This window comes from Anolis carolinensis, chromosome 5 (assembly GCF_035594765.1).
Source record: "Anolis carolinensis isolate JA03-04 chromosome 5, rAnoCar3.1.pri, whole genome shotgun sequence".
In the NCBI taxonomy this organism is placed as follows: Eukaryota; Metazoa; Chordata; class Lepidosauria; order Squamata; family Dactyloidae; genus Anolis; species Anolis carolinensis.
The window spans coordinates 34,220,461-34,247,096 of NC_085845.1; the positions used below are offsets into that span (position 1 = coordinate 34,220,461).

The window sequence follows — 26,636 nt, forward strand, 5'->3', positions numbered from 1 at the left end:
TTTAGCCGATCAGCAGGAGTGCAGATTAGAGTTTGGCAGAACTTGCTAAGAAGTAACTTAACATTAGGAGACAGGGAGAGAGTTCTAGGCATAAGAGTCAACCTGGAAATTGGACAGAACCTATTCTGTTTTCCTAGATTGGGACTCTAACCTTTAAAAAGTTGGAACACAGGTAAAAAAAAATACCATACAAAAATGAAAAATGTTATCAAAGTATCAATGAAATTAAACCCAGTTTAAAATATAATCATTTTAAATAAAAGATCCAGGAAGACAAAGTAACACATGATGCATGGCTGTTTCTCCTTCAGTAGGGTCTCCCCCCCCCCCCCCCCAAAAAAAAGTTCAATTGTCTATTGAAGAATGGTAGGGAGAGTACCATTCTAACCTTTTTAGGCAGTTCTAGACCCCTGGATTAGCCACTATGAACATTTCTCCACATGTTTCCACCAGATCTCTCTCAGGATGGCAGAATGCAGAAAAAAAGCCTCCACAGATCTCAAAAGTTGAACACTCATATAGGGGAATATATTTGTTTGATAGTCTGAAAAATTAAGACATATATTAGACCAATGGCAGGAAGAGATCTAGAGGTATGGAAGGAAGCTTGCAATTCATCTAATTAATTTGCAGATAATGCCTTAGGATATGAGGTAAAGCCTCATAGGTCTATATGAGTTAATACCTGAGGTTTGTTGTAGTCAGAAGCATTTTTAGGATAGAGCAAACAACATTTTGAAGATTAGAATAGAGCCTAGAGATGGAAAGTGAGGGTTATCTTAGTATATTTAGAAAATTTTAATATCTGTAAGTTTGATAAGAGATATGTGTTCTATATGACAGATTATTAGAATTGATGAGTTCCAAAGTTCTTTGGCCATATCTTATGGACATGGAGAAGGAGCTAATGGAGTACAGAATTCAAATGGCACATCATACTAATACGATAAATTTACAACTTTAGGAGTACAGAAGGACTGCTACTGAGGGGACTACATGAAGGTGTGCTACTGACTATATGTGAGTACATCAAATTAGCACTTAAAGGAGCATGTATTTAAAGACCATTGTACTGGTACATTGGATATTGTACTTGTGTAATGTATAATTAATACATGTTTGTTCCCATAACCTGGAACAAAGGCACAAAACAGAGATAGTTACTTATTTCAGGCAACATATTTATTAAAACAAATTGATTCATAGTGCAGTGAGCACTGAACTTTGAATCCAAATGAAATATCATTTCTGAGCCAACTGGAGACTAAAAAGCAAATACAGTAAACTCCAAAGAAACAGGACAAGATTACCATGGTGCCAAACAATGACTCAGAAAGTCTTATGGGTCATGTTTAATGCCAGTTCATCATAAAGTACAGATGGGTATCAGTTATGTCCATCACACATTGGACAGTATTTGGATAGCATCTTGAAGGCCATAAGCTACCATCTTTTTCATATAATCGTAAAGTTGGAAGAGACCACATGGGACATCCAGTTCAACCTCATGCCATCTAGGAAAAACCCCTGCCACCCCCCAAGGTGGCCAGTTTAAAGGAATGTCACAATGGTCTTCTTCAGAACTATAGTCTACGTTGCTTGCTCTGGCTATGTATGCAATTCAAACAATTAGAAAGATACAGAATTTACAATATAACAATAAAAAGCGCAAAGGGGTATTAATGAATTCTTTTTACAACTTTTTACAGGGGAAGGGAAAACAGCATTATGCTGAAGTTTGTGCAAGAACCAGAATTGTTTTGAGAGTAACTTTGAAACAGTAATTAGGTGTAATTATAAGGCCCAAAAAAGTTGGTTGCTATTATAGGCAGAATTTCTAAGAGCTCATCTTTTGATTTGTTTCTTTCAATCCTGAAAAAAGTATGCTTGTGTACTATCTCAAAGGAATGTCACAGAAAGTGAACACATTTTTGGACATTATTTTTCCTTAGAATTTAGCTATGAGAACTGTTGATTTTATTAGTATAATTTTTTCAACATGAGAAAATATTCATAGTTTTAAGACAGTGTTTCAACACATCTATTAGCCCTGACTTCTATTACAAATGTGCTCATTGCTCACTACACATCCTGACAGTCAAACATTAAATACAATCCTATCTATACTGAGATTTTTCCAGAGATCTTTATCAATCCATGATTTCTTCTTATCAATCTCTACGTTGTATGTATTATTTGGTGAGTGACATAAACATCCCACTGTGAACAATGAGGGAGATTAGCTATGCATCCTTCTTAAATGTGTATTTATCCATATGGGGTGTTATTAGAACTGTTGTCCTTTAACCTTTGATTACCACAATTGTTCTGTTCTTCCTCTTCTTTTTGCCAAAATAGTAAACTGACAATAGCATAATGAAAATATGAACCTTTAAAAATGACTAGTATGCTGTACTAGGAACTAAACCTAGACAGAAATGTTATGAACTTCAGTGTGCTAGACTATTAAGGTGGTAATTAGAACACCTAGAGCTCCTTTTTCATTTCATTTTTCATGACAGTACTGAATGCAATTCAGTACATTTTTTAAAATGTGCCTTTATATTATGTCATATGTTGTATCTCATAATATAAAGACACATTAAAAAATACTTCCTGCCACATTTTCTTTAAACCATTTTCTATCCCTTAAAATTAGATCCTGGTGTTTTATTTAATTCTTTTCAGTCTTGCACTGGTTTAAGTTGTCCAAGTATGAGAATTTAGATATTTTCCATTTATAATGAAGAGAAATTTGCTGTTGAAAGAGTTATTCCAGTTAGCAAATTATTCTTAACCTAATCTTGGTCCTCATAATAATAATAAAAATCAATATGAATTACAGAGTCATTGCACAAGTCTCATTCAAAACTATGTGGTTCCATGGGAATTATTCCTAGCAATTCAATTACATGTTCCTTGACTCAATCGGATGCTGGATACTATTCTGAGATTTTATTTCCTCTTGCCTTGGCATTTACAAATATTGCATTAGTGCAAACATGCAAACACAGCATTTCAACACAAAACACTCACCATATTTGCTTTTGGCTTGCCTTGCACAATGGCAACCAAATGTAAGACCAACCATGTTGAAGCAGTTAGAACAGCCAGTCCCACAAAGCCCTATCATTACACCAGCGGGGTGGTTGAAAAAGATTCTAGTATTTAGGCATCAGTTCTGAATCTATTTGAAAAATTATATGCTAGAAGAAACTTTTCTTCTAGTCAACAAACTGGATGTCAGTTCCATACATTAATAAAGTATAGGTACTTTTATAATCTTGTGAAATCATAGGAAACAATTGTACAGATGTATACATCTAAGACTATTTACAGAAATTACAGTATAATTCATTGTCATATATGCTGAGGTCTGATTAATTTTCATGACACTTAAGACTTGTGTACTTATGAAATCAATTAAATTCATCCAGAAACTCAGACACTATCCTCAGTATTTTAAGCATGGAAATGAGAATGTCTAAGGTTTCCAGGATTATTTTGTATGGAGATGTGACCTACATGAACATGTACCCAAAAGGTGAGAAACATGTGTCCCCCCAGATGCCATTGGACTGCACCCTCCCCCAGCCAATGACAGAAATTGCAGCCCACCAGCATGTAAATGACACACTCTCCATCCTAGTACTCGCCACCTATCAAAATTGCAAAAAGATGTTGCCGCTGTTTCCAGAACTTACCCAGAAAGTTTGACCTCATTTTTTTTTTTTTTTTGAAAAAGCAGACTTCATTGAGCTCAATGGTGCTTACCCCTGAGTAGGGGCCAAAGTAGGCATTCTTTAAATACATTTCATGTGATTTACAGGTGAAATTCATATCAAAATAATCTCCTGTACAGGAAAAGGCTTTCCATTTGAATTTGTAGTTGAATGCTGTTGATTAACAAAATGGCTATAGCAACCTTAAGCCCATTTAGGACTATTGCTTTAGTACTAATTTCAACACAGAGGAACATTCAGAAAAATACATTGAAGTATGTCAAAAAGATGACAGATTAGGGTGAGATTTCTCCTATTAAATATTATCTGTTAAACTCACACTTAAGTTAATTACTTCTGTTTGAACCAATTGAAGCAATTATATGAGCACATAAGATTTTTTGCGTGTATGTGTGTCTTGCAGCCACTAATCAGGTAAGAAGTCTGGAGTTTATATATCCTCAAAGGGAAGGCCTGGCACTCTTTTTGTGTAAGCCAAAACTAGCTGTCAGTTTCTCCATGGACATTTTCCATGTGCACTTTGAGGTAGTCATTTCTTGTAAACTTTTTGTGGCACAGCTGGCATTCGGCCATGGGGCGGTTTGGATTGTGAGTCAGCTTGTGTCGGATCAGCATTTTCTTCAAACTGAATGACAAGTCACAAACCTAAAGCACAGATTAACAAAAGACAAAAGACAAAACAAAACTATTAAATTGACTGAAAACACTTAAGATATTCAATCACTTTACATTATGCATAACCCAGATAAGCAAGAAGGCAATACTTCACCAAGATGCTTTAACTAAATTATTGCAAAAAGTGAGTGGTTTGCATCTCTATGAATGAAGCAGTTTCCTTCTTAAAAGAGAGAGAATGGCAGTCAGTTATAAAGTAGATGTGGGTAGATACAGTGGTTCCAAGTTAGTAGATAATATTTCATTTGCTACTCTACACATACCTTCAAATAACAAGCAATTCACTCTTTCCCAGCTTCAGCTTTCTATTTTGTTAAGTCAGATGGAGGATCTGTGCAGCTCTCCAGATGCTGCTGAACAAGTTCCAGAATCTTAGACAGGATATATAGGGTGGAAAATGCTGGGACTTGCAGTCATTCAGATCAATGTGTTAAATGGAAATAATATTAGTTTTACGATGCCAGGATGGTACATATCATTATAAAATTGAATCTTGAGAAAGCCCTGGAAATAGCTATTTATCCAGTGCCATGAAAAGCCAGGAATTCTATGAAGGCATGGAAATCAACATGTGGAAGCAAGCGGACTAACAGAGAACGGGTGGATGGTTTGACCTTTGCTCTGCCAGCCTACCTGATTTCCCTTCCTAACCACAGAGGAAGGAAAGCCCTTTCTTCTGTGATCAGGACATAAACGAGTTTTTTTCATAGCCTAGCCAAATGTTTGGCCATATTTACAAAGGATTTCCTGGTGCCTTGTTACAAAGGATTGTCTAGTGCCTCAACCTGCTCTGTTAATAGCACTGAGCTTCCTAAGCCAAGCAATCAATGGACTCCTGTTTGTCAACAGTACCCACTGGGATGAAAAGTGGTCGGTTGTTTCCTCAATACATCCTAAAAATGAACAGTTGATTTTACAAGCCAGTGAAGACACTACAGGTTCTATTAAAACTCACAATATAGTTTTTCACTCTAAAATAACTTTAATTAAAAAGTCAAGAAATAAAAATAATAATTATCATAATTTTAATAATAAGGCAAAAATTATTTGAACATTTCCATCAATATGTAAGAGACTGGAATAAGCAAATATTCCCATCTCTAGTATCGAAGGGCCAGTATGCTCATCACTATATCTCTTGATCCAGTTGGGATTTGAGAGATTATTAATTTATTTCTCATTTCAATGGCTCACACTGACACTGAACTGGAAACTTCCCAGGTATGATGCAACAGTGGCTCAAGAACCACATGCTCTTTTGAATCAAAAGGATTAAGTCAAAACTACTTTTGCAGAGTACTGGAGGAGAACAGAACAGTTAAGCCTAAAATCATATACTTCAGGTTAAAACTATACAATTTGGCACATTTATACACTGACCCATGCTAAATATTTATCTGATGTTGCTCCAAGCAAGCAGTGCCTGCCAGGAACGGGAAAATTTACTATTCTATCTTTTTTTTAGAAGTCTGAGTTAGAATGAGAGAGAGAGAGAGATAGAACACGTAACCTACAACAGCCAAATGTATTTTTGGTTTAATCACCATTTATATGCATCTTAAGAGCCTATACAGTAAGTAGAATGACATAATCAAAGCATAACCAACAAGAGTAGATGACTAAATTTATTCTTGTTATCTATACCTCCAGGCTATAGTTCTCAACGAGTTTATATAGTTCTCTCCTGATACTTTCTTTGGGCATCAGATACTGTCAAGTATACTATTACCATTCCCATGACTTCTAATGTGGATAAGAAACAAGAGGGTTCTAACCTAAAACTTAAGCAACCACAGATCACATTTCCATACATTGGGGATAGACTTGTGTCCAGTTGAATGTTTTATTGAAGAACAAGACACTATGAAGCAAAGGAGCCCCATAATGGTATATACTCCAGAGCAAGATTTGGACAATTCAAATCGGACTTCCAAAGGTCCAGAGCACTGCTCAAAGATTGCATCCGACCTGACTTTTCACATCACACAAGATATTTTCAAGCATAGTAAACCCTTGCCAGTAAGACCCGATGTCATCATCATAGTCTATTGCTTGTGGCCAAGTATAATTGTCTTCCAAGGGTGGGTCCATAAGTGGCTGTAGAGAAATATTTTGGATCTTCATGGTCTTTTGCAGTGAGGACATATATTTCCAGATGGAAGGTGGTACCGAGAAGGGTTTGCTTGATACACCTTCCTCTTAATCCAATTTTCTCTTTTGCTCTTTATTTGTGCCTCTTCAAAATCCACAGCCCTGTTGGTAACAGCTGACCTCCAGTTATAATGCGCAAGTGCCAGGGCCGCCCAGTTCTCTGTGTTCCACAGTTGTTTAGATTAGCTGTAAGACCATCTTTAAATCTCTTTTGCTGTTCATCAACATTTTATGTTCTTGACCTGAGAATAAAGTAACTGCTTTGGAAGACAGTTATCAGACATTCTGACAAAATGGCTAGTCCACCAAAGTGTATGGTGGAGAATCATTGCTTCAATGCTGGCAGTCTTTGCATCTTCCAGAATGCTGACATTTGTCAGCCTGTCTTCCAAAGAGATATTTGCAGAATTTTTCAAAGGCAACACTGATAGAATTGTTCCAAAAGTTGAGAGTGATGTTTGTAGACAGTCTATGTTTTCCAGGCATACAATAGAGTTGGAATGACGCTAGCTTTATAAACAAGCATCTTGATATTTCTATGAATGTCCCAACCTCAAACACTCTCTGCTTCATTGGAAAAAATTCTGTGTCCACAGAGTTCAGAGAGTGTTGTATTTTGGCACTGATGTCGAATTTGCATAGAGGTGGTTGCCTAGGTAATGGAAATGGTCAACATTTTCTAGCTTTATTTTTTGCATTGCAGAGGTTGGTGCCTGTTGGTAGAGCATTTTGGTTTTCTCAATGTTCTTGATGTTCAGTGAGAAGCCAAGATTTTCATATGCTTCTGTAAAGGTGTTTAAAATAGCTTATAGGCCTTCCTCTAATGGGCACAGACTACAATTATCACCAGCATATTGGAGTTCTATAACAGAAATTGTTGTGACCTTAGTTTTGGCTTTCAATCTGCTGTGATTAAAGTGCTTGCTATCTGTCCAATATGTGATTTTCACACTGGTGGGAAGCTTCACATCAACAAGGTGTAGAATCATAGCTGTGATGATGGAAAATAAATCTAGGGAAATAGCACATTCCTGTTTGACTCCCGATCCCATCTTAAATGAGTCACTTTGGGAGTTGTCACCATCCAAGACTGTTGCCATTATGCTATCATAGAGAAGTTGCAGGGTGTTCAAGGCATCCAATTTTTAGGAGGATGGTCCAAAGAGCATTGTGATTCACTGAGTCAAAGGTCTTTGGATGGTTGATGAATGCCATGTACAAAGGTTGATTTTGTTCTCTACATTTTTTTTCTTGGAGCTGTTGTGCAGTGAAAATCATCCACTGTTCCTCTGGAGGAGCAGAAGCCATTCTGGGATTCAGGGAGGATGTCTTATGAAATACCCAAGGTATGTAGAAAGTAATATGAAACTGGAAGTATGCATCTGGATTTTTGGACTACCTCAATTTATACATTCAACTCTGAAGTGTGTCCTTTAAAAACAGTTTCAGCCAAGTAGTTAATTTGGCTGCTAGGATATATCAACTGTATTGCCAATCAATTTTGATGCCAATAATAGCTGTAATATTTTACACAAATAAGGTTTTGGAATGTACACACCTTGAAACCTATACAAAGACAAAAGAGGGATATTATAGACAGATGGATGGATGGATGGATGGAAGGAAGGAAGGAAAATCATCCAATCCCATCTGATTGGCCAATACAAGATACAAGATATCAAAGAATTGTGTCAGACTTAATCATCTGCTGAGAAAGAAAACAATCAAAAAGCTATTAGATTTAGAAAATTATATTCAATGCCTGCATAAATACATACATAACTGAAACTGAGCAGCCAACAATTAACTTTGAGTTAATTGTAGGCTAGATCAAATTGGCTCAAAATCTTTACTTGGGCACAAGACACAGGCAAATATAGATCACAAGCCCACAGAATGTCACATGACCTAATTCTTTTCTGAGAAATGAAAAATACTTGCCTATGGCATTTGGGATGTATTTAAGTCACAGCAACATTTCTGATTCTGTTAGGAGCCCCATTCTCTACCAATCATAATATCTTGGTTCTATTTGAACAATATGTAGTTTTCCATGAAAGAACCAAGTGGATTGTGAGGCAAAGCAGCATATGTTGTCAAAAAAGTTAGTTCTTGAAGAAGTTTATATAAAAAAGTCATATCTTCAACAACACAAACTTTGTCACAAAGAATATTTATGGGGATAAACTATTTCAAATACAGCTAACATTTCCAAGTGGTATAGGAAGAAAGATATGTCTCAGTAATACCCAAAATAGGTAAGTCTTTGTTACACTCAAGAAAAGTATTATGAACTGAGACACTGTTGATCATTAAGGAGGCATGACGTGTTTTCAATTGCTGCAATACCACAATAAAGGGAATGATTTTCAAGAACAATTTAACTTGCATAACAGCAACAACATGGTTTTATTCACTGAATGAACATATGACACAAAAAAAAAAACAAATGTCCAGGTTTCCAGCTGACGTTAATCCACAGATTATGGGTTTAAGTTAACAAAAATACACGAGTCTGTATCATTTTGTGAGTAGTTGAGCTGTATTCCACCCTCTTCCCCACCTACCACCAAAAAAGTTGCATTACTCCTTGTAGTAAAACAACACCAGATCTGAAGGAGAAAAACACAACCCAACCCAAAAGCAGAACGTAGCCCTGAATGGCCAATGTGATGGAAAAAGAGGAAAATCTCTACATATGAAGCATAATTTAAAAGGTGTATAAAACAGACTTCCAAAAAAAGGTGAAATGGACATTTGCACCAGAATTAATATCCTCACATAAGTATTTTGTTACTCGTACAGGACTCTCTGACTACTGCTCCCAAAGAGTGCATTTAGTAGTTCATGTGTTTAAAAGCTTTCACAGCACATACGTCCCTCCCTTCTTTCCTCTTCAGGCTGCAGATGTTATATATTTCTCTCTGTCCTTCTGTGTCACATAAAAAGTGTAAGTAGAAGGGCAAGCATAATCTTTACTTTGAAACTGGGTGAAGGACACTCTATTTTAGAACAAACAACATCTGGAAGAGTGGAGGTCATGTGAGATAATAATAACCTTGAGGTTTCACAGTGATCTTCATTATGAAAATGAAGGCTCTAGAATGTCCCTATTTTCACTCTGTACATATTGATGCAGTTCCACCATGCCTGTGGCCCACTGGACCAGGTTAATGAAATAGGAGGCCATCTGATCATCACTTCTGCACAACTAAATGGCAAATATAACATGCCTTTTGAACCAGACTCAAATAACTAACTTTAACAGAGACCAATGCTACAATAAACAGATATAACTCTATAATGTGGAGATAGACACATTTGCATAAATGCACATGCATGAACATCTTAGAGGCATCACTTATCTTATTGGAAGTACACTATAAGAATGCCAACGTCAGCAGATGGGCTGTGTCAAATTCTGCTACCAGTAAGTAGCTTTTAATGAGTTTCAATCATGCAGTGGTGACAGTTTAACAATGGCACATTATCTTTGCAAAAGGAAAAGAATAAACTGCTTACAGATGCACACTAAATACCTATTCCTTACTGAGAAGTAAATTCCTCTTGATATGCTATAGATGCAGTACTGAAAAGCCTACAAACAAACAAAGAAGTGTGCATTGCCTAGGTTAAAAACAAAACGAAGCAGTGGAAAGGATTTTTTCAGTGCTACTTGAATGCATGAAGAAAAATTATAAGAATTGCCACAGATAGGAAAAATGAGACGTACAAAATGCTGACACATTCTGAAAATTAAAGTTTGCAGGCAGTTTTTGTTGAAATATTCTAAGATATAAAGACTATAACTAAATGTTAAAGAAGGCAATTGAGATATGCTGATCAAGCATTTAACACATTTGACTGAACAGTTTAAGTACCAACGATGTACTAAGTATAGAACAAAGATGCATCCTAGTAAGAGAAATGCACACTAACAGTTTGATACTATATTTAGTAACACCATACCATATTACTTTAGTGGTTTTCAAACTGGTTCTCCAGATGTTTGGAAGTTTAACTCCCAAAATTACTGACCACTATCCAGGCTGTGAGTAGAAATCCAAAATGTTTGGAAGATGAATGGTTGAGAACTACTGCTCTAGGATGAAAATCACATATGCTTTTATTTTTTTATTTTTCCCTCTGATGTGCATTTTTCCTGATACAAGAGATAAAATGAGAATAAACAAATATGTAATATCTGCAGCCTGCATTGGTAAAACCCAACAATATCTATCATATGATAGATTGTGAGTTTGCCAGGTACCAAAATACAAATCCATATGAAAGAAAAGTGGACTTAATAAAAAAGAAAAAGATTGAATTCCAACAAAGAAAAATATTAAGGTCCAAGAACAGGATGACAGAAAAGTAGCATGGCCAATGTGTACATGAAAGAAACCAGGTGCCTTAGTATAACAGGGAATGTAAAGAATGTTATTCTCTCTGACAAGAAAAAACCTCTTATATGATGAAACATCTATTTGAGAAAATGATCAACCACTGCAAGATTTTTCAACATCAAAAGAATTCAGATTACAGGAAGCAACTGTGCTGATCTTTTATTTCCTAGTCAGATCACATTTGGAATAGTATATCAATTCCCTCTGCCATATTTTTTTAAAAACAAGACTAACATTTGATGGCATCCCGGATGGAACAAATGAGGAATGATAGAAAAATATGTCTAATATTTACCCCAGAGAAGATTGGGAAGGCATGATGGTGGTCTTCAAATACGTTATGTTTAATTGGTTGAAATTGTATAAAACAAAATTTCAATTTAATATCAGACACTTTTGTAATTATGAGAACAGTTCAGAACTGGAGGTGGCAGGGTTCTTCTCTGGGACCTTTTAAGAAGAAGTTTGGTGAGCCATCTGTCAGGGTTGCTGTAATTTCATTTTGAATTGCAGGTCATGTATTCAGACAGGGATTAGACAAAATTGCTTACGAGATATATATTAAATGGCTAATATGGATTGTGTAGAAGTATGAGGGGCCAGACGTATTGAATGTACCCTTATCCTAGAAAATAGATTCTACATTCCTCTTTCCGGTAACAAGATAGTGGACAAGAAGCTTCAAAAATTCACTTGTTCTAGAAAACATAGGAAATAGGTTCTAAAAAGAGGACTAATGAAGGCTATTCATGTGAGCTGAAACTGAAAAACAAGTTACACACATTAATCTTGTTGAAATTACCAAAACCAGCATGCCTGGGATGTGTTCTACAGGAATTATATTAATGTTTCACTTCATGGACCATTGGTATCACATATGAATGCCTCTATACCGACTCCTAGAAGCCACTGCTAGCTTCTGAGATATCTACCTTACAAGTGATATCTCATTCTGACTACAAAATATTTATATGTTGTAAAGAAATGAAAAACTCACCATGGTGGTATTTATTTCCAATAGTATGCTATACCTCCTCTAAGAGAACAGGTAATCCTTTACCAGCCTGCGCTAATGTTAATATTTAAAGCATTATGAATGCAGCCTATGTAAGAAGAATCCTTTAAGGATGAAATCTTCATTTCAGGCAAAAAACAAAACAAAACCCTGTGCTCACTTAAAACTTACATCCCATACCTCATCATGTCCCTCTTTGTTCCATTTGTGAACCCAAAATCTTTACATCATCACTCAGTAAAGCTCCCTTTAATATACATTGGCAAACCGTAGTACTTAAGTTTTTGAAAGTGTCTTGTAAAAGCAAACAACATATGGAAGAACAATTGGTACTTCAATAGTATCATCCACTTTGTAACTGTAAAGTACTTGTTATGCACCTAGTTGGCTATATATTGATGATTAGTTGAAAGCTTTGCAATATCCTGATTGAATTTTGCAATTTGAATCACAGAGCCTGCATAAATACACATATGATCAAATGCAACGTAAATCAATCTCTATCTTAAATCCCTTCACCAAAAACTGTGGTTGTTATTGTTACAGACACGAATTATATCCATTTTGAGAATAAGGAAATAGAGGCAGTGCCAAACAAAAGGCTGGCAATGCATATAGGTCAAGATTTTGGTTTAGGTTTTTTTTTAATTTGCTACATTTATTTTGTGTCTTTCTGACAATACTATCAGGGCATTTATGCCTTTACTTATAATACGGAAGAGAGAATTTTGGAAGGTTCTTTTCCCTGTTACTTCTAATTTGAGTCACTTAATATAATGCCTACATGAGGCAAGTATTTGCTGAATCCAGGACCATGTGTCCAACCAGTCCAGCTTGTCCCTTTGCTGGCCCATCTTCTTGTCCTTATGTTGCTGCTACCAGCCCTTGCAGGCCAGCAGCTCCGGGAGAGCCTGAGGTCATTAACTCAGGTTCCCATGTGATTAATGAGAGGATAGAGTGCCCCCCTGTTGATTACATGGTTTGATGCCTAAATAACATAAATGTTTGGATTGAGTTAGTCATCATTTCAGTTATGAATGATAACCCAGGTTCTCTAAGATCTCCAGTATATTGTGACACATGACCATTTTGCTTTACAAATCATTATACTTCAGAGACACAAAATGCACAAGAAAAGACCTGCTTGTGCCTGTAAATATATTTACAGATGAAGAAGATGTTGCTTCTGATGGCCTTGATTCTTTCTTGGTTATGGCTTTGAAGTGCTGATCTTCTGTGATGTGCTGAGGAGGCTCTTTTGGAGATTTACCACAACCTGTTGGCTCAACGAGTGCAGAACCAGATTGACATCACTTAGCCTCTGCTGGAAGGACACTGATCACATCAGCAGATCATTAATTCATATGTAAATGTGAAAGTGAAACTTCCTCTAGCCATCAAGACCACCATGATCTTGACCAACACTCTAGTAACTAAGGACAGTCCAAAGGTAGTAGGGCATGCTCATATGTAAACTGAAGGAACTGGCACTATGCAAGTTATACTGGAATGTGCTTGAAAAATCTGCATAAAGGCAATACTTCCTGAGAAACCAATTTACTTTTCTCAGGTTTGGTATGGGTCTTCAAGTGCTATTCTTCTTGAGTACAGTGAAAAAGATGAAGTAGCATCGTCTGAGGTTGGCACTGTATATATTGCCCTTATTTAGATCAAATGACCAATGCCTTCCAGTAGGAAATGTTTCCCTGGGTTCTAGGACTTTGGGATGGTTATGAAGACATTATTTAGTTTGTGGGGGAATTTGATCTGATAGCCATGCCTGATAGTGTTCAGCACATACTTGTCTAGGGTGCAAGGTCTCCCACACATGCACACATTCTGAAGATTCCTCATTACTGACTTGCTGATGCTAAGTTTGATTTTTTTCCCCACTGGCTCTTGCTATTGTCACCTCAACATTTGAAGAAATATAGTTTGGATTGGAAACTTTGTTCTTCTCATGAGCCCTGTACCCCTTAAGTCTCTGGTTTGAAAGGAGGAGCTCGAAGTGGAGGTAAAGTGTGACTGAGGGACAAAAAAAGGATGAGCAGCCCTGCCTATTATCCTCTCTCCTTTTCCTTGGGATTTGTGTCTTCTTTATGTCCTTGTTCTCAACTAAAGCTGGCATCTCATCCCTATCAATTCTGCCTGAGCCCTGGTGCTAAACTGAATGGCATCCAGCCTAGCATCCACCATGAAGGCTGACATCTTCATCAGCTTATTCATTTCCTGTCTAAGTTTAGGCTCACTGGAGAAAATTATCTTCAATGTATCCTTGGGCCAGGGCAGTGACACTTTAGCAATAATGGTAAGAGACTGCTGCCCTTAATGCCAGGAAAGAAGCTTCGTGTGCATTCTTAAGGACTTGTCCTCAATGACTCTTAGTGTGTCATCCCCATTCTTGCAGGACACAAGAGTTGATACAGAGACATCAACCAATAGGATCTATAGCTTAGCCATGACATTTTTAGGAAGGAAATAAAAACAGAAGTGTTTTCATCTGTGAAATATTGCAGAATATGCACTCCTTCCCTGCCAAAGTTATATTTATATTTTAGCATGAAATCCTTTTAAAGAAAGCATGTAACTAAATTATCTAGATGGGATATTTTATAAAACAATAGTGTAAACTGATACTTATAAAGCCAAATAGCCTACGAATATGAAAGTATTTTATTATAGAGAAGTGAAATCAAACAGCTACAGCAAACGAAATACACAGTCCAGAGCGTATAAACAATGAATTACAAATAAGTAGTTTTGCAAATTTAGTTCCTTTCTCCAATAGCAAACATCACACTACAGTTGCACTGAAAGAAAGAAAATGTCCCTCCTTTTGCAATGTAACTTCTTTAGTTATCTTCATGGTTACAGGGATGTGGCCTCACCAAGCAGTGAATATTACATGTGCCTTGTGTCGTTGCCTCATGCTCTGTTGTGAGTGTGAAGATAGCTGTGACAGGAAGGGCTTAGGCGATCCCTCGTCGTTTGAGGACGATAGTCTTCCAACCTTGGTATCTTGGGTGTGTGTTCTTAGGTGGCTGAAGAGACCGATTCTTGACCCGCATATTCTCCCGTAGTGAGGACATCGGTTTCCAGATGGAAGGCGGTCCCGGTCGGGGTTAGCTTGACGCTCCTTCCTCTTGGCACATTTCTCCCTTAAGCCCTCCGTTCGTGCCTCTTCGAACTCCGCAGCACTGCTGGTTACAGCTGACCTCCAGTTAGAGTGCTCAAGGGCCAGGGCTTCCCAGTTCTCAGTGTCTATGCCACAGTTTTTAAGGATGGCTTTGAGCCCATCTTTAAATCTCTTTTCCTGCCCACCAACATTCCGTTTCCCATTCTTGAGTTCGGAGTAGAGGAGCTGCTTTGGGAGACGGTGATCAGGCATTCGGACAACGTGGTCAGTCCAGCGGAGTTGATGGTGTAGGAACATCGCTTCAATGCTGGTGGTCTTTGCTTCCTCAAGCACGCTGACATTTGTCCGCCTGTCTTCCCAAGAGATTTGCAGGATTTTCCTGAGGCAACGCTGATGGAAACGCTCCAGGAGTTTGGTGTGACGTCTGTACACAGTCCATGTTTCGCAGGACTGACAGGAGGGGACTGCCTTTTAGACCCCAGTCCGGCAGCTTGTGATATTCTTATTTTTAATACAACTAAAAAGGCACTTTTCAAGAATGAGGAGGAAAAGGTTACCTTTAAAAACTTTAACTGGAACAATTACTAGTGCGCATTGGCGCTATGGCTATTTTTTTAAAGTAACATTCAAACTGTATCCTTCTTCATTCAGGAGTAGGGGTGCATAGCCTTCTTAAAGTAGTGTCTCTAGATATTAGCATACAAGACCTCTATTTGCTTTTAGATCTGCCCATTTCCATATGATGCACATTACTTTGCATCTGCAACACTCTCACACGCTTCCAAACTTTGCATGCATCAAAAAATGTGGGCAGAGCAATAAAAACAAATTCCAAATAGATCTAGAAAATTCTTCTGTCAGAAAAGGAAAAGCATAATCCTTAGGTTTCACTGCAAACCTTCTAATTAAATAAGCATTTCTGGTGGGTACTTTCATGAAAATAGAATGGACAGGGATTTCTTTGACATTACTTGTATAACCACAAGGAAACAAAAAAGATACGATCTTAATTCCCCCCCCCCCCCCAAATAGCCATCCTATATATGTGATTACGGACACTAACATTAAGAAAAATCACTATGGGAAATGAAGCAGCCATTCCAAATAGCCTGAAAGCTAAAGCTTATAATCCTACTTACATGAAAAAACATTATTGTATTCCATGCCACCTGCCAACCAAAACCTTTCCTTGGGATGGGGAAATAACTGCTTTAGGAAATGGCCATTTTCATCATGACTGTAGAATGGGAGGAAAAGTTTAATCCTTATGTTTAGATCCTGTGTGCGGACTGTCCCTGATACTGAATTTTGAAAACCAAGTGCATGAAAAGCATGTATGTATTTTACATATCATATAGCTAAACCTCGACCTAAAGGCCACATACACATACATACACACATACATAGAATTGGGTTGTACAGCTGTGCAAATAACTGCCTATGGCTGACTTACAAAAATGTTTGACACAACTGAGTTAGTGATATTTACCCATTGTTTTCTAAAAATGTCCTAACAGCAGTCCATGCATTATTGTTCAAATATTATTTCACAAAACTCTTTAACATTAATGAAGTTTAGAAAGTACTCCTGCCCACCCTCAATGACTTAGTTTACCGCACTAGTGAATGCATAATTCTAAAAGTTTTCCACCCCAAATCTCAAGACTCAACATATACGATGGCCTTCTATGGTTAACAGTATCTGTGCCATTAACATTTATGAATCCCAAGGTGCCTCAACCCTTTCCTCTGTTCCTGTAAAGACTGACTTTGGAAATAAAATACATTTTTCTTATTCAATTAGGTTTAAATAAAGCTATGGCTTGATTATCAAGAGGTTCAAAAACTCTACCTCTTGTTTGTACTTAGTATGCACTTAAGTTTCCTTTAAACTATTTACAATACAATTTTGTACATAACTGGGTGTTAGGTCCCATTCAGTAAGACTGGCTAAGATCCATGAGGTACACTGTTAAGTAGGCAGGATTGGGTTGTTAAGAATGAACATGTATTGCAGAGACTCCAGTTTAACTGCAAAATACTATAATTGCATTCTAGTTAATCTCCAATTAATCTCCAAATCAAACACAGTATTTTATGTACAAAATAGAAGTTTCCTTCAAATAGAATCAAATATCCAAACTGAATTATAGTGGTGTAAACCACTGTAATAGACATAGGCGATAAAATAAGTTATTATATTTATATCCCACTTTATGTCTCTCGAAGGAGACTCAAAGCAGCTTAACATAAAAGCATTAACATAAAAATTAAAATAATCAGATATGCAAATATTAAAAAGAACAAAATATAAACAGTATTTTAAAAATTCCAGTTAAAACCATTAAAACATATTCAAAGTTAAAAACCATAAATAGGTGTATGGAGTCATTCTCACCAAAAGAAGCAAGGGACAAAAATTCTGTGTCCTTTAATGAAGAAATGTGAAGTACTTCAAAGGGTTATAAACTTATAAACAATATGCAAAAGAGGTTAAGTGTGTATAGTCAGAAAGAAGTCTCATTGGGCTCAATGGGACTGCACAGGACATTGTGTTTAAAGAATTGCATCCTTAAGGTAAAAAAACCATTGAGACTCATCTTTGGATGAAATACAAGTCAGTAAAAAAGAAACCCAACTCACATCACACTGGAACGGCTTCTCCCCTGTATGGGTTCTCATGTGTTCATCAAGGCCACGTTTCTGACTGAAAGCCTTGTTGCACTCTGAACACTGGTAAGGTTTTTCCTATGAGAGGGTGACAAAAGGGGAAATGAAAAGGGTGGAAGTCAACAGGAAGTAGAACCCATTCAAGGGCAGTATTCCAGGTGGGATGATGGAGTCTTGGTGTCAGCTGCAGGAGAAAGATATAAATGCTTAGCTTGATAGTTCCACTTTAACATATAAGAAGTATGTTGAAGGGAAGGAAATATGCCAGTGTACTGTTGAAGGCTTTCATGGCTGGAATCACTAGGTTGTTGTGAGTTTTCCAGGCTATATGGCCAGGTTCCAGAAGCATTCTCTCCTGATGTTTCGCGCACATCTATGGCAGGCATTCTCAGAAGTTGTGATGTTTGTTGGAAACTAGGCAAGTGGAGTTTATATATATGTGGAATGTCCATTGTGGGAGAAAGAACTCTTGTCTGTTTGAGGTAAGTGTGAATTTTGCAATTGGCCAGCTTGATTAGCACTGAATGGCCTTATAGCTTCAAAGCCTGGCTGCTTCCTGCCTGGGGGAATCCTTTGTTGGGTGGTGTTAGCTAGTACTGATTGTTTCCTGTCTGGAATTCCCATTTTCTGAGTGTTGTTCCTGATTTATTGTCCTTGTGCTTTTTCTAACTCCTGATATGGACCACCAAACATGTGTCAAAAAGCCCAATTTAAAATTTACTCTAAAAACATTTTGATTGAAGACATTCTAATCTTCTTACCCAAAGTACCAGAAAGCAACATGCAAAGGTTTAAGAACTACAATAAAAAGAAGAATATCTGCAAACACCATGAAGGCAACCATGGAAAGTTGATACACAAACAATCTTTGAGAATGAATAGCTATCCAGACCCATTACATTTAAACAGTGTAGTCTCAGTATGTCCTGATGATGGAGTTCTTTTGCGCTCTTTTTACTTTCATTGAAATGTTTACCCACTTTTGTGGCTTTTAAATATTTATTTTATTTTAGGTAACAATCTGACCAAGATAATTTCCTAGCACAAAGATATTTAGAAAGGAATTGTGCGGATCCTGTCTTCAGGCTTTGACGTCAATAGGTTTTCAAAAAACTGTCTAAATACTCCATAGGCAGCCTCTGTAATTTTTACAGAAATATACATCTCTGCCATATGAAAAACAGGCTTCACCAACAAACCCTTAATTTGTTTTGCATTGTAGTTAATGCAAAACACATTCTGTGTAAGCATTCTGAAAATCTATTTTATTGTGTGTATGTGTTCCTTGGTAGATAGCTCAAAATAAAAGTTCAGAAAGTAATTCCATATCCGAGACACAGAAAAATGTGGATATTATACAGAATGATCACAAGTATGTGATTATCAACTGTTGCTCAAGAATATTTCTGCTTCCTTGTGGCGTCATTTCCAAATGTCACTTAACATGTGGCTCACCATGTTAAAATCAACTTCTGAGAAATGGGCATCTGAAGGAGGAAATCTTTGAATAAAATCTTCTGAAAAGAAATGATCCCATACTCAAGAAATATTTGTCCTAAATGACACTAATGACAACAATCAGTTTTATATTATTGTTTTCTAGGTGTAATGTACTTAATCCTGTTGCAGCACTTGTTAAGCAGGTGGGAGGATGCGTGCACACTAATCATTCAGTGAAGAATTGTCGTGCTTTATTTTAATGGGACATCCACACAATATCCAGTCTTGCATTTTGTCTATAGTTTTTCTTAAACCAAAAAAAGTATACATTTTTCAGAAGAATTGGAGCCAAGAGAAATTTTCACAAGTACGGATTTTTCTATTGCAGGTCTTTTGTTTTTTTTAATGGGGTTTTGATAATGGCACGACGTATCAGAAAATAATTTATCACATCGCACAGGAATGACAATACTTTATAACCATTTTAAAAAATACAAGTCTTTCATCTATATATATAAAAGAGTGATGGAATCCCGGCGACCGACAAAACAACAAAACTAAAGGCCCCCCAACCTCAAAATTTGACATCACAACCCATCATCCACGCCTCTAGGTTGATACAACAAAAAGAAAAGAAAAATAAAGTCTTAATTAGAGGGAGAGAAATAATTGTTTTTATCCAATTGCTGCCAGCTAGAAGGCTAAGCTCCGCCCACTTGGTCTCCTAGCAACCCACTCAGCCCAGGGGACAGGCAGAGTTAGGCCTCACTTAGGCAGCTTCTGCCAACCCTAAAGTTCAAAAACATGCAAATGAGAGTACATGAATAGGTACTGCTCCGGCGGGAAGGTAATGGCGCTCCATGCATTCATGCCGGCCACATGACCTTGGAGGAGTCTATGGACAACGGGAGCTCTTCGGCTTAGAAATGGAGATGAGCACCAACCCCCAAAGGCAGACACGACTGAACTTAATGTCAGGGGAAAACCTTTACCCTTTACCTAACTACCACCAATTCCTCAATACTTTATTTCCCATATTTCCCATACTTAGCCACAGCAACGCGTGGCCGGGCACAGCTAGTTTACATCTAAAGTAACTGTATAGCTAAATGAAAAGGAGGCTTAGTTCTGTTCACCCATAATGTTCATATTTTAAAAGCACATTTGTAGTCCCTACCACTATCAACCAGGTTGTTAAAATGGCAGGATTAAGGGAACGGATATAAACCAAAGGTGTTCTGTGACATTTTCCTGAGTTTCCTCTGGTCTTATTTTTATATTTATCAAACATTCTTGTCTAGCTGTTGAACAGAAGGGAATAATTTATGATTTACATTAATAGGATTGATTCACATGTGTATGTTCCTCAGTCAATGATGGTGTCAATAACTGGTCAGACAGAGAAGAAGAATTCAGCAAAAGGGATGGTCGTAAAATGAAATTTTGTAACCTAAAGTATTATTATACAACTAAGATGTGTTCTGAATATATCATTTAAATAAAATAAGAGTATTTCATAGTTGCTTTTATTATATATACTTTGATTTATGATTACCATATTTTTTATTTACTAAGTTACTTAATATCAGAGACAACTATCCATACCTCAACCCATTTTATGTTTCTACCATCAATAAATGCAAACAGATGTCATTCTTTTCCTTTGGTGAGTGGAAGTCATTTTTCTATAATCCGATAGATACTCCATAAACAGCTGGAATTTACAATCCTAGAAGCTCTTCAGTGTCTGTGAAATCAGCTTTTTATTATCTTCCGGATGACTTTGTGTTTGCTGATAGTTAAACTATTTCCCTCTTCCTTTTTTTCTGTGCTTTTAAATCTTTTCATCTTTGTTTTAATATTGTCAGTGTCCCCATTGTCCTTCTTAATGGCATCAATATTTCCCCTCAATTGTTGCTATAGTTTTTATCTGTATGCTTTGTATAGATTTACTGTTGTTAAGAACAGACCAGGAAAACATATTTTTCCACATTGTGACTGTTCTCTGTCCTTGAAGTATCAGTTACCTATAATAAAAACTAGGAAGGTAATCATTATTTATAGTATTTGCTTTTGTTTTATGGATATGTTTTTAAGATGATGAGTTTGAATAGAAAAAAGATATTCCTCTGTGCTTATCCTGACCCAGCTAGATATGCATGGGCTTACGAATGTTACCTTTTTGGACCAGAAGTCCCAGAATTCCCAAACCAACAAAACCCATGAGCCAAACTGATTGGTAGATTCTAGGAAACGAAAACCAAAAAGGAAACTTTTCGAGTTCTAGCATGACATTTCATTCTCCCCAAGGGATTTTGCCAAATCAGAACCCACATTTTTCTTTATTACTAGTTTGACATCAAAATATCCTGCACGTGAAAACCTAATCATTTTTCACAGACACTTGGTGAAATTGAGAAAAATTTTGAGAAAATTGAGGAAAATTTTGACATGGAGTGCTTTCAATTAAAAAATTTAAAAGCAGCCAGACTGGCTAGATACAAAAAGCAACATTACATGTAGGTCTATCGAAATTGACAATCTTTGGGGAAAAATGTAGGAATTATGCCAATGTTTCTTGGGGTTGGGAGGAGGGTGGAGAAGTTGAAAACTGGATGCTTTCCCAATAGAATTTCTTTGACGTAGTCACTGCCATTTGCTTCTAAACTGGGAGGGAGGAGCTCCATTGTTGCCAATTCACATAGCAGAGTAAACAATACATCTCTAACTATTCTCATATCACACAAGGAGGATGTAAAGGACATCTGCAAATGTTCTTATAATGGACATCAAAGGATGTCTAGAAAAACTGCAACTTTTTGAGAAAAACTCATTTTGACAAAATAACATTTTTGCAAAGACAGCCAAAATGTTTTCCAACAAATTACAAATTTCTTGTGCAAAATATTGTGGGCATTTTTATAAACCACTTTTTGGAATAAAACTCTCCCCAAAATGTGAAAATAATTTTAAAATGAGCAAAACATAACATAATATTGTCTAGTATGAATACCTTTGAAATAGTTCAGTACAGGTATGACATGTGATCTATCTACCACACAGAGTAAACTATGATTAAGTCTGGCATCAAGACACAGACTCTCTCCAACCTCCTGACAACAGTTCAAAAGCTCTCCTTGCGTAATGCAGATGCCAACATACAGTACTACTAAGTGTGTTACTTTGGGGGAAAACCCCATTTAACTGAGACAGAGTGCTTTACTTCCAGCAAGGTAATACAGGTTTCAGTGCTTTTTCTGATGTGGTTAATAACCACCGTGAGGAAGACCACTGTGAGGAAGAAATAGCCAGAACATCACCGCTCTGTGTATTATATGTTACTGAACATCTACCTTTGTAGGTATGCTACATGTTATACTAAAGTTCAAAGCTGAGAGGACCTCAACCTTGTCTGTATCCAGAGCTTCTAGTAGAAATGTGACTCCTAAACATTCTAATGGTACATTATAATCCAAACATGTGAGTTCCTCTGATTTATTAAGCCATACTAGCAAGAGGATTCATGGCTCTCAGTTTTGCTGGGTTATTTCCAGGATTAAAAATCATCTTATTTCTGTAATCTCAATGCTAGATTACTGGCATGGCTGCTACTGTGAAAATAGTTTGTGACAGATTTTCTTGAAGTTGGTTCCTGACTATTACAATTAACACATTGGGATTACATTTCGTATTCGTTGCTTTGCAACAAGATCCATTCTTATTTGCACAGACTTCTTCATCCTCATATCTTGTTTGGGGGAGAGTTTACTATTAAATCCACTTCATATTACAACACACAGATGAATATTTTGACTTGCTGTTTCTTTTGTTTCCAGTTTAAGGCTACAATTTGATCATTTGCTTGTAACAATATTTTGAACACTAAATCGTTCACTTGATTCTGCATTCCACATTTTTCTATAAACTCAATTATTCTCGGGGACAAAATAATCTAGCCAGCCTCCCTAGCAAGAATACAATTTAAAAAGAGAAATAGATACTTCTATTCCTCTTCCCCAAAAGTTATATTGGGTTAGAATCAGATCATTATCCTTATATTTAAGGAGATGAAAGTATAAGCAAAGAGAGATTATGTTCAATTCATTTCTCTCCCACTGAGATTGTAACTAAAATCCCCTCTGTGTTGCAAATAGCCACATAAAGAAAAAAAACTCTGATGCCAACTAAATAACTGATGTAATAAATCAATATTTATTAACTAATTCATAACAAGGGAATTATTTTCTATACTTAGTTATGAAAGGCAATATTTTACAATATATAGTCCATAATCACCCAGCTCTTGGGTTTTTAAAAACATTCTCAAAATCATACGTTTAAATGTATATATTGAAGTATTTATGTAAATTATAGTTTAAAAAATTGAATTAACTTCACACCTTCATGTTTACCCCATCAGCCAATGAAAAGCAGGTTGTTTAACCTTTCATCCAACATTTATTGGCATCTGTGCCAAGTAGCTATCCATAGCCATGGCATGTCTGTAAGTGAATAAGTGAAGTGCAGTGAAGGAGGAAAGTCCAAAGGGTTTACATTGGTGTCAACATGGGGCTTGGGATGCCTTGATTATACAAACATCATGGGAAATTTACAGAAGGACATTTTCAACATCTGCATTTATCTAGGTTTGATAAAAACAAAGCAAGAAAACACTTAATATAATCAACTATAATACTTATCCCACTAACATTACAGTATCAACACCACCCATTATTCTGAAATGAAAGATCAATAATTTGGTGAGCAGTTATACAAAATGTCAGTCGAATATAAACAAAAATGACTTTTCTATTTCAGAACTCCAGTGAGTAAACAATATGACAGAACCAAACTTAGAGAGTTCAAGCAGATTTCTGTTTCTGCTTTGTGTATTTTTAATCACACTTAGCATGGCTGCAAAGATGTCCAATAAAGTGTTTGTCACAAGCTATGAGGTATGTGACATTTCATCTCCTTATCTGATGATCTGTCATGTCTCAAACATATTTAAGCCATCAAACTACACATGGCTTGAGTTAAGGGACTATGGAAATACTCTGTTTTTTGTTGCTGGAATGAGGACATTTTAATTAAACCACAAAGGTTTGCACTGCCTCCAGAGTATGGATATGCTGACCAAAGATAAGCATTTTCATAGTGAGATTTCGTATTACAGAATGCTACCAGCCTGATTGTTTTGTCAAGTTACATTTTGTTGGTTTGTTTGTTCATAGAATACTTTTAAATGGGGGGAAAGTACTGCAGGTCTTCTGATAATTTAACATGAAGATTTATAATGACAGAGATGAGAAGACAATATCCATAGTGGGAAATGAATCCATAATGGGAGAAAGAAGGAAGGGACACGTACATTCAATAAATGAATAAAATAATTATCAACCACTGAAATGATATCTGTCTACTTTCACAGATTTTTGCATGAGTCTTTTAAAAAATCAAATTGACTCTAACACTAGAAAAGTATCAAACATCACCTTAGACTATTTTTCTCAATCATTCAATATACTTCTTGACATTTATAGTTAGATTTGAGGAAATGTGTGAGTGTATGAAGTAAAAAACGAAATTAACTAGAGCCATTGTTGCTCTAGTTAATTTCATTTCATTTGGGTTGTCTTAGACTTCAAACGAGTGAAATTCAGAATATTCTCCTATACCATTCAACAAAAAAATACTTCCTTGAACATAAGAAACAGAATCAGCGAGGAAACAGTGCTAGAATCTTTCCTTTGATATAGATGTGGGATAATTTGCTTCCTTATTGTAAAAGCATGAAGTTATGGAGCTTACCCTCCAGTAAATGTATTCAGCACTTCAAGATTACTTACTTCTAAGTAGGCAAACAATAACTAATGTTAGTACAAAATTCCAATAGAATACCAGTCAATGGACCTCTTATTGACAAAAGACTTTGGTTAGGTTTGGTCAAAGGGAAAATAACTATTAATCTGTCCTTTGATTGCCTCACCCTTCTGCCTGTAATAGGAAAACTTGACATTATTCTGAGATACACACATATATTTTTTTTCAATATGGTAAAACAAATTAGGCATATAGACAAAAAGGATGCCCACAGTTAAGCTGCACATTTGACTTCCATGTAGATATTTATTTCCTTTTAACTCCAAGTAGGATTCAAAGCAAAGTAAACAGAAATACTGAAATTATGATAATTTGCTTTACTATTTGGGAAGACTGTCCACAGCATAAAGAAGCATAAACTTTTCTTCTCCTATTACTCATTTTACCTTGTCAGAGAAACAGTTACACAACAAGAATAGATAACATCTGTCTAGTTCTAAAACTTGTTTTAGAGCTATTTTTAATTGAGAAACCTCACATGTTGTAATAGATATTATTTATTTGTATAATTGTTAACAGTGTTTTTACCTACTATACTTCAGCCAAAAGGCATTGGTAGGTCGAGAGATGAAAAATAAATGCCATAACTAAGTAATTAGGTGAGCAAATAAATCAATAAATCAATATTTACCCTTGTATGGGTTCGAATGTGCATTTTTAATCCATCGTTTTTGCTGAAAGCTTTGTCACAATAAGGACACTGGTAAGGACGTTCCCCTGAAAATAAGGTAACAAGCATCAGAATAACAGAATAATAAGGATCATATTGACAGAAATTAAAAATAATTATTTATTCTGCTTCTCGCTGAATTATTCTTAAAAGTATAACACTTTTCTCCCATTGACTTCAATATAGCGCACACATGACTGTTAGTTAAGGGATGATGAGACCCAGAATTACTTAGCTACAGCAAGGTTGCTAAATCATGTGTCATCACATCATTACCTGAGCCCCAAAACCATGGCACATGAGAAACAATGTCCTAAGAAGATCAAAGAAGTACAGAATGTTTATGAATCAACTTTTAAAGTTCACTTCATACAATGAAGTCCTTGATTCTAGTGAGCAGTATACCCAGTGGGGAAAATCCACATGGTTTCCATGAGCCACGTGGTTATATTTGCATCCCTGCAGTGTACAAATCCCACAGAGAAACAATTCCCTTGGAGATGCCTCTGTGTGTGGTGGAGACAAGACAACTGGACACATCTCAGCTTGAAGGAAACTGCACACACAAGAAGCAAATGGGTAGAAGGATCAAAAGGACAGCTGCTTGATGTTGTCTTAACAAGATATGAATATGAGGACCCACAGTGTCCTCCTGGTGACAACTGTGAGGGCTAGGGTGACTTATTATGGTAAGTTTATGGTCACTTTTATGGCTAGTCATTAATTGTTCTCAAAGTACAGTATGTTTCCCTGACCTCACAGCTGTTCATCATTAGAGACATCTGGGTGTCACCATCCAATTTAGTTACCTCAATCTATTCTGTTCATGTGTCACATTTAACTCAAA

General features: G+C 36.5%; 1 protein-coding gene across 4 annotated transcripts in view; it reads right to left on the reverse strand.

The window, feature by feature from the left end:
- Window positions 1–1,160: 1,160 nt before the first annotated feature.
- prdm5 (PR/SET domain 5) overlaps window positions 1,161–26,636 on the reverse strand; it is a 113,522-nt gene continuing 88,046 nt past the window's right edge. For all 4 annotated transcript variants that reach the window (XM_016994111.2, XM_062983586.1, XM_062983585.1 and 1 more), the window contains 3 exons: window positions 25,751–25,836; window positions 17,770–17,874; window positions 1,161–4,388 (listed from right to left, as the gene is read on the reverse strand). In XM_016994111.2, the coding sequence (XP_016849600.2) occupies window positions 4,224–4,388; window positions 17,770–17,874; window positions 25,751–25,836 (356 nt within the window). In that variant the 3' untranslated portion in view covers window positions 1,161–4,223. The remainder of the gene's footprint in view (window positions 4,389–17,769; window positions 17,875–25,750; window positions 25,837–26,636) is intronic.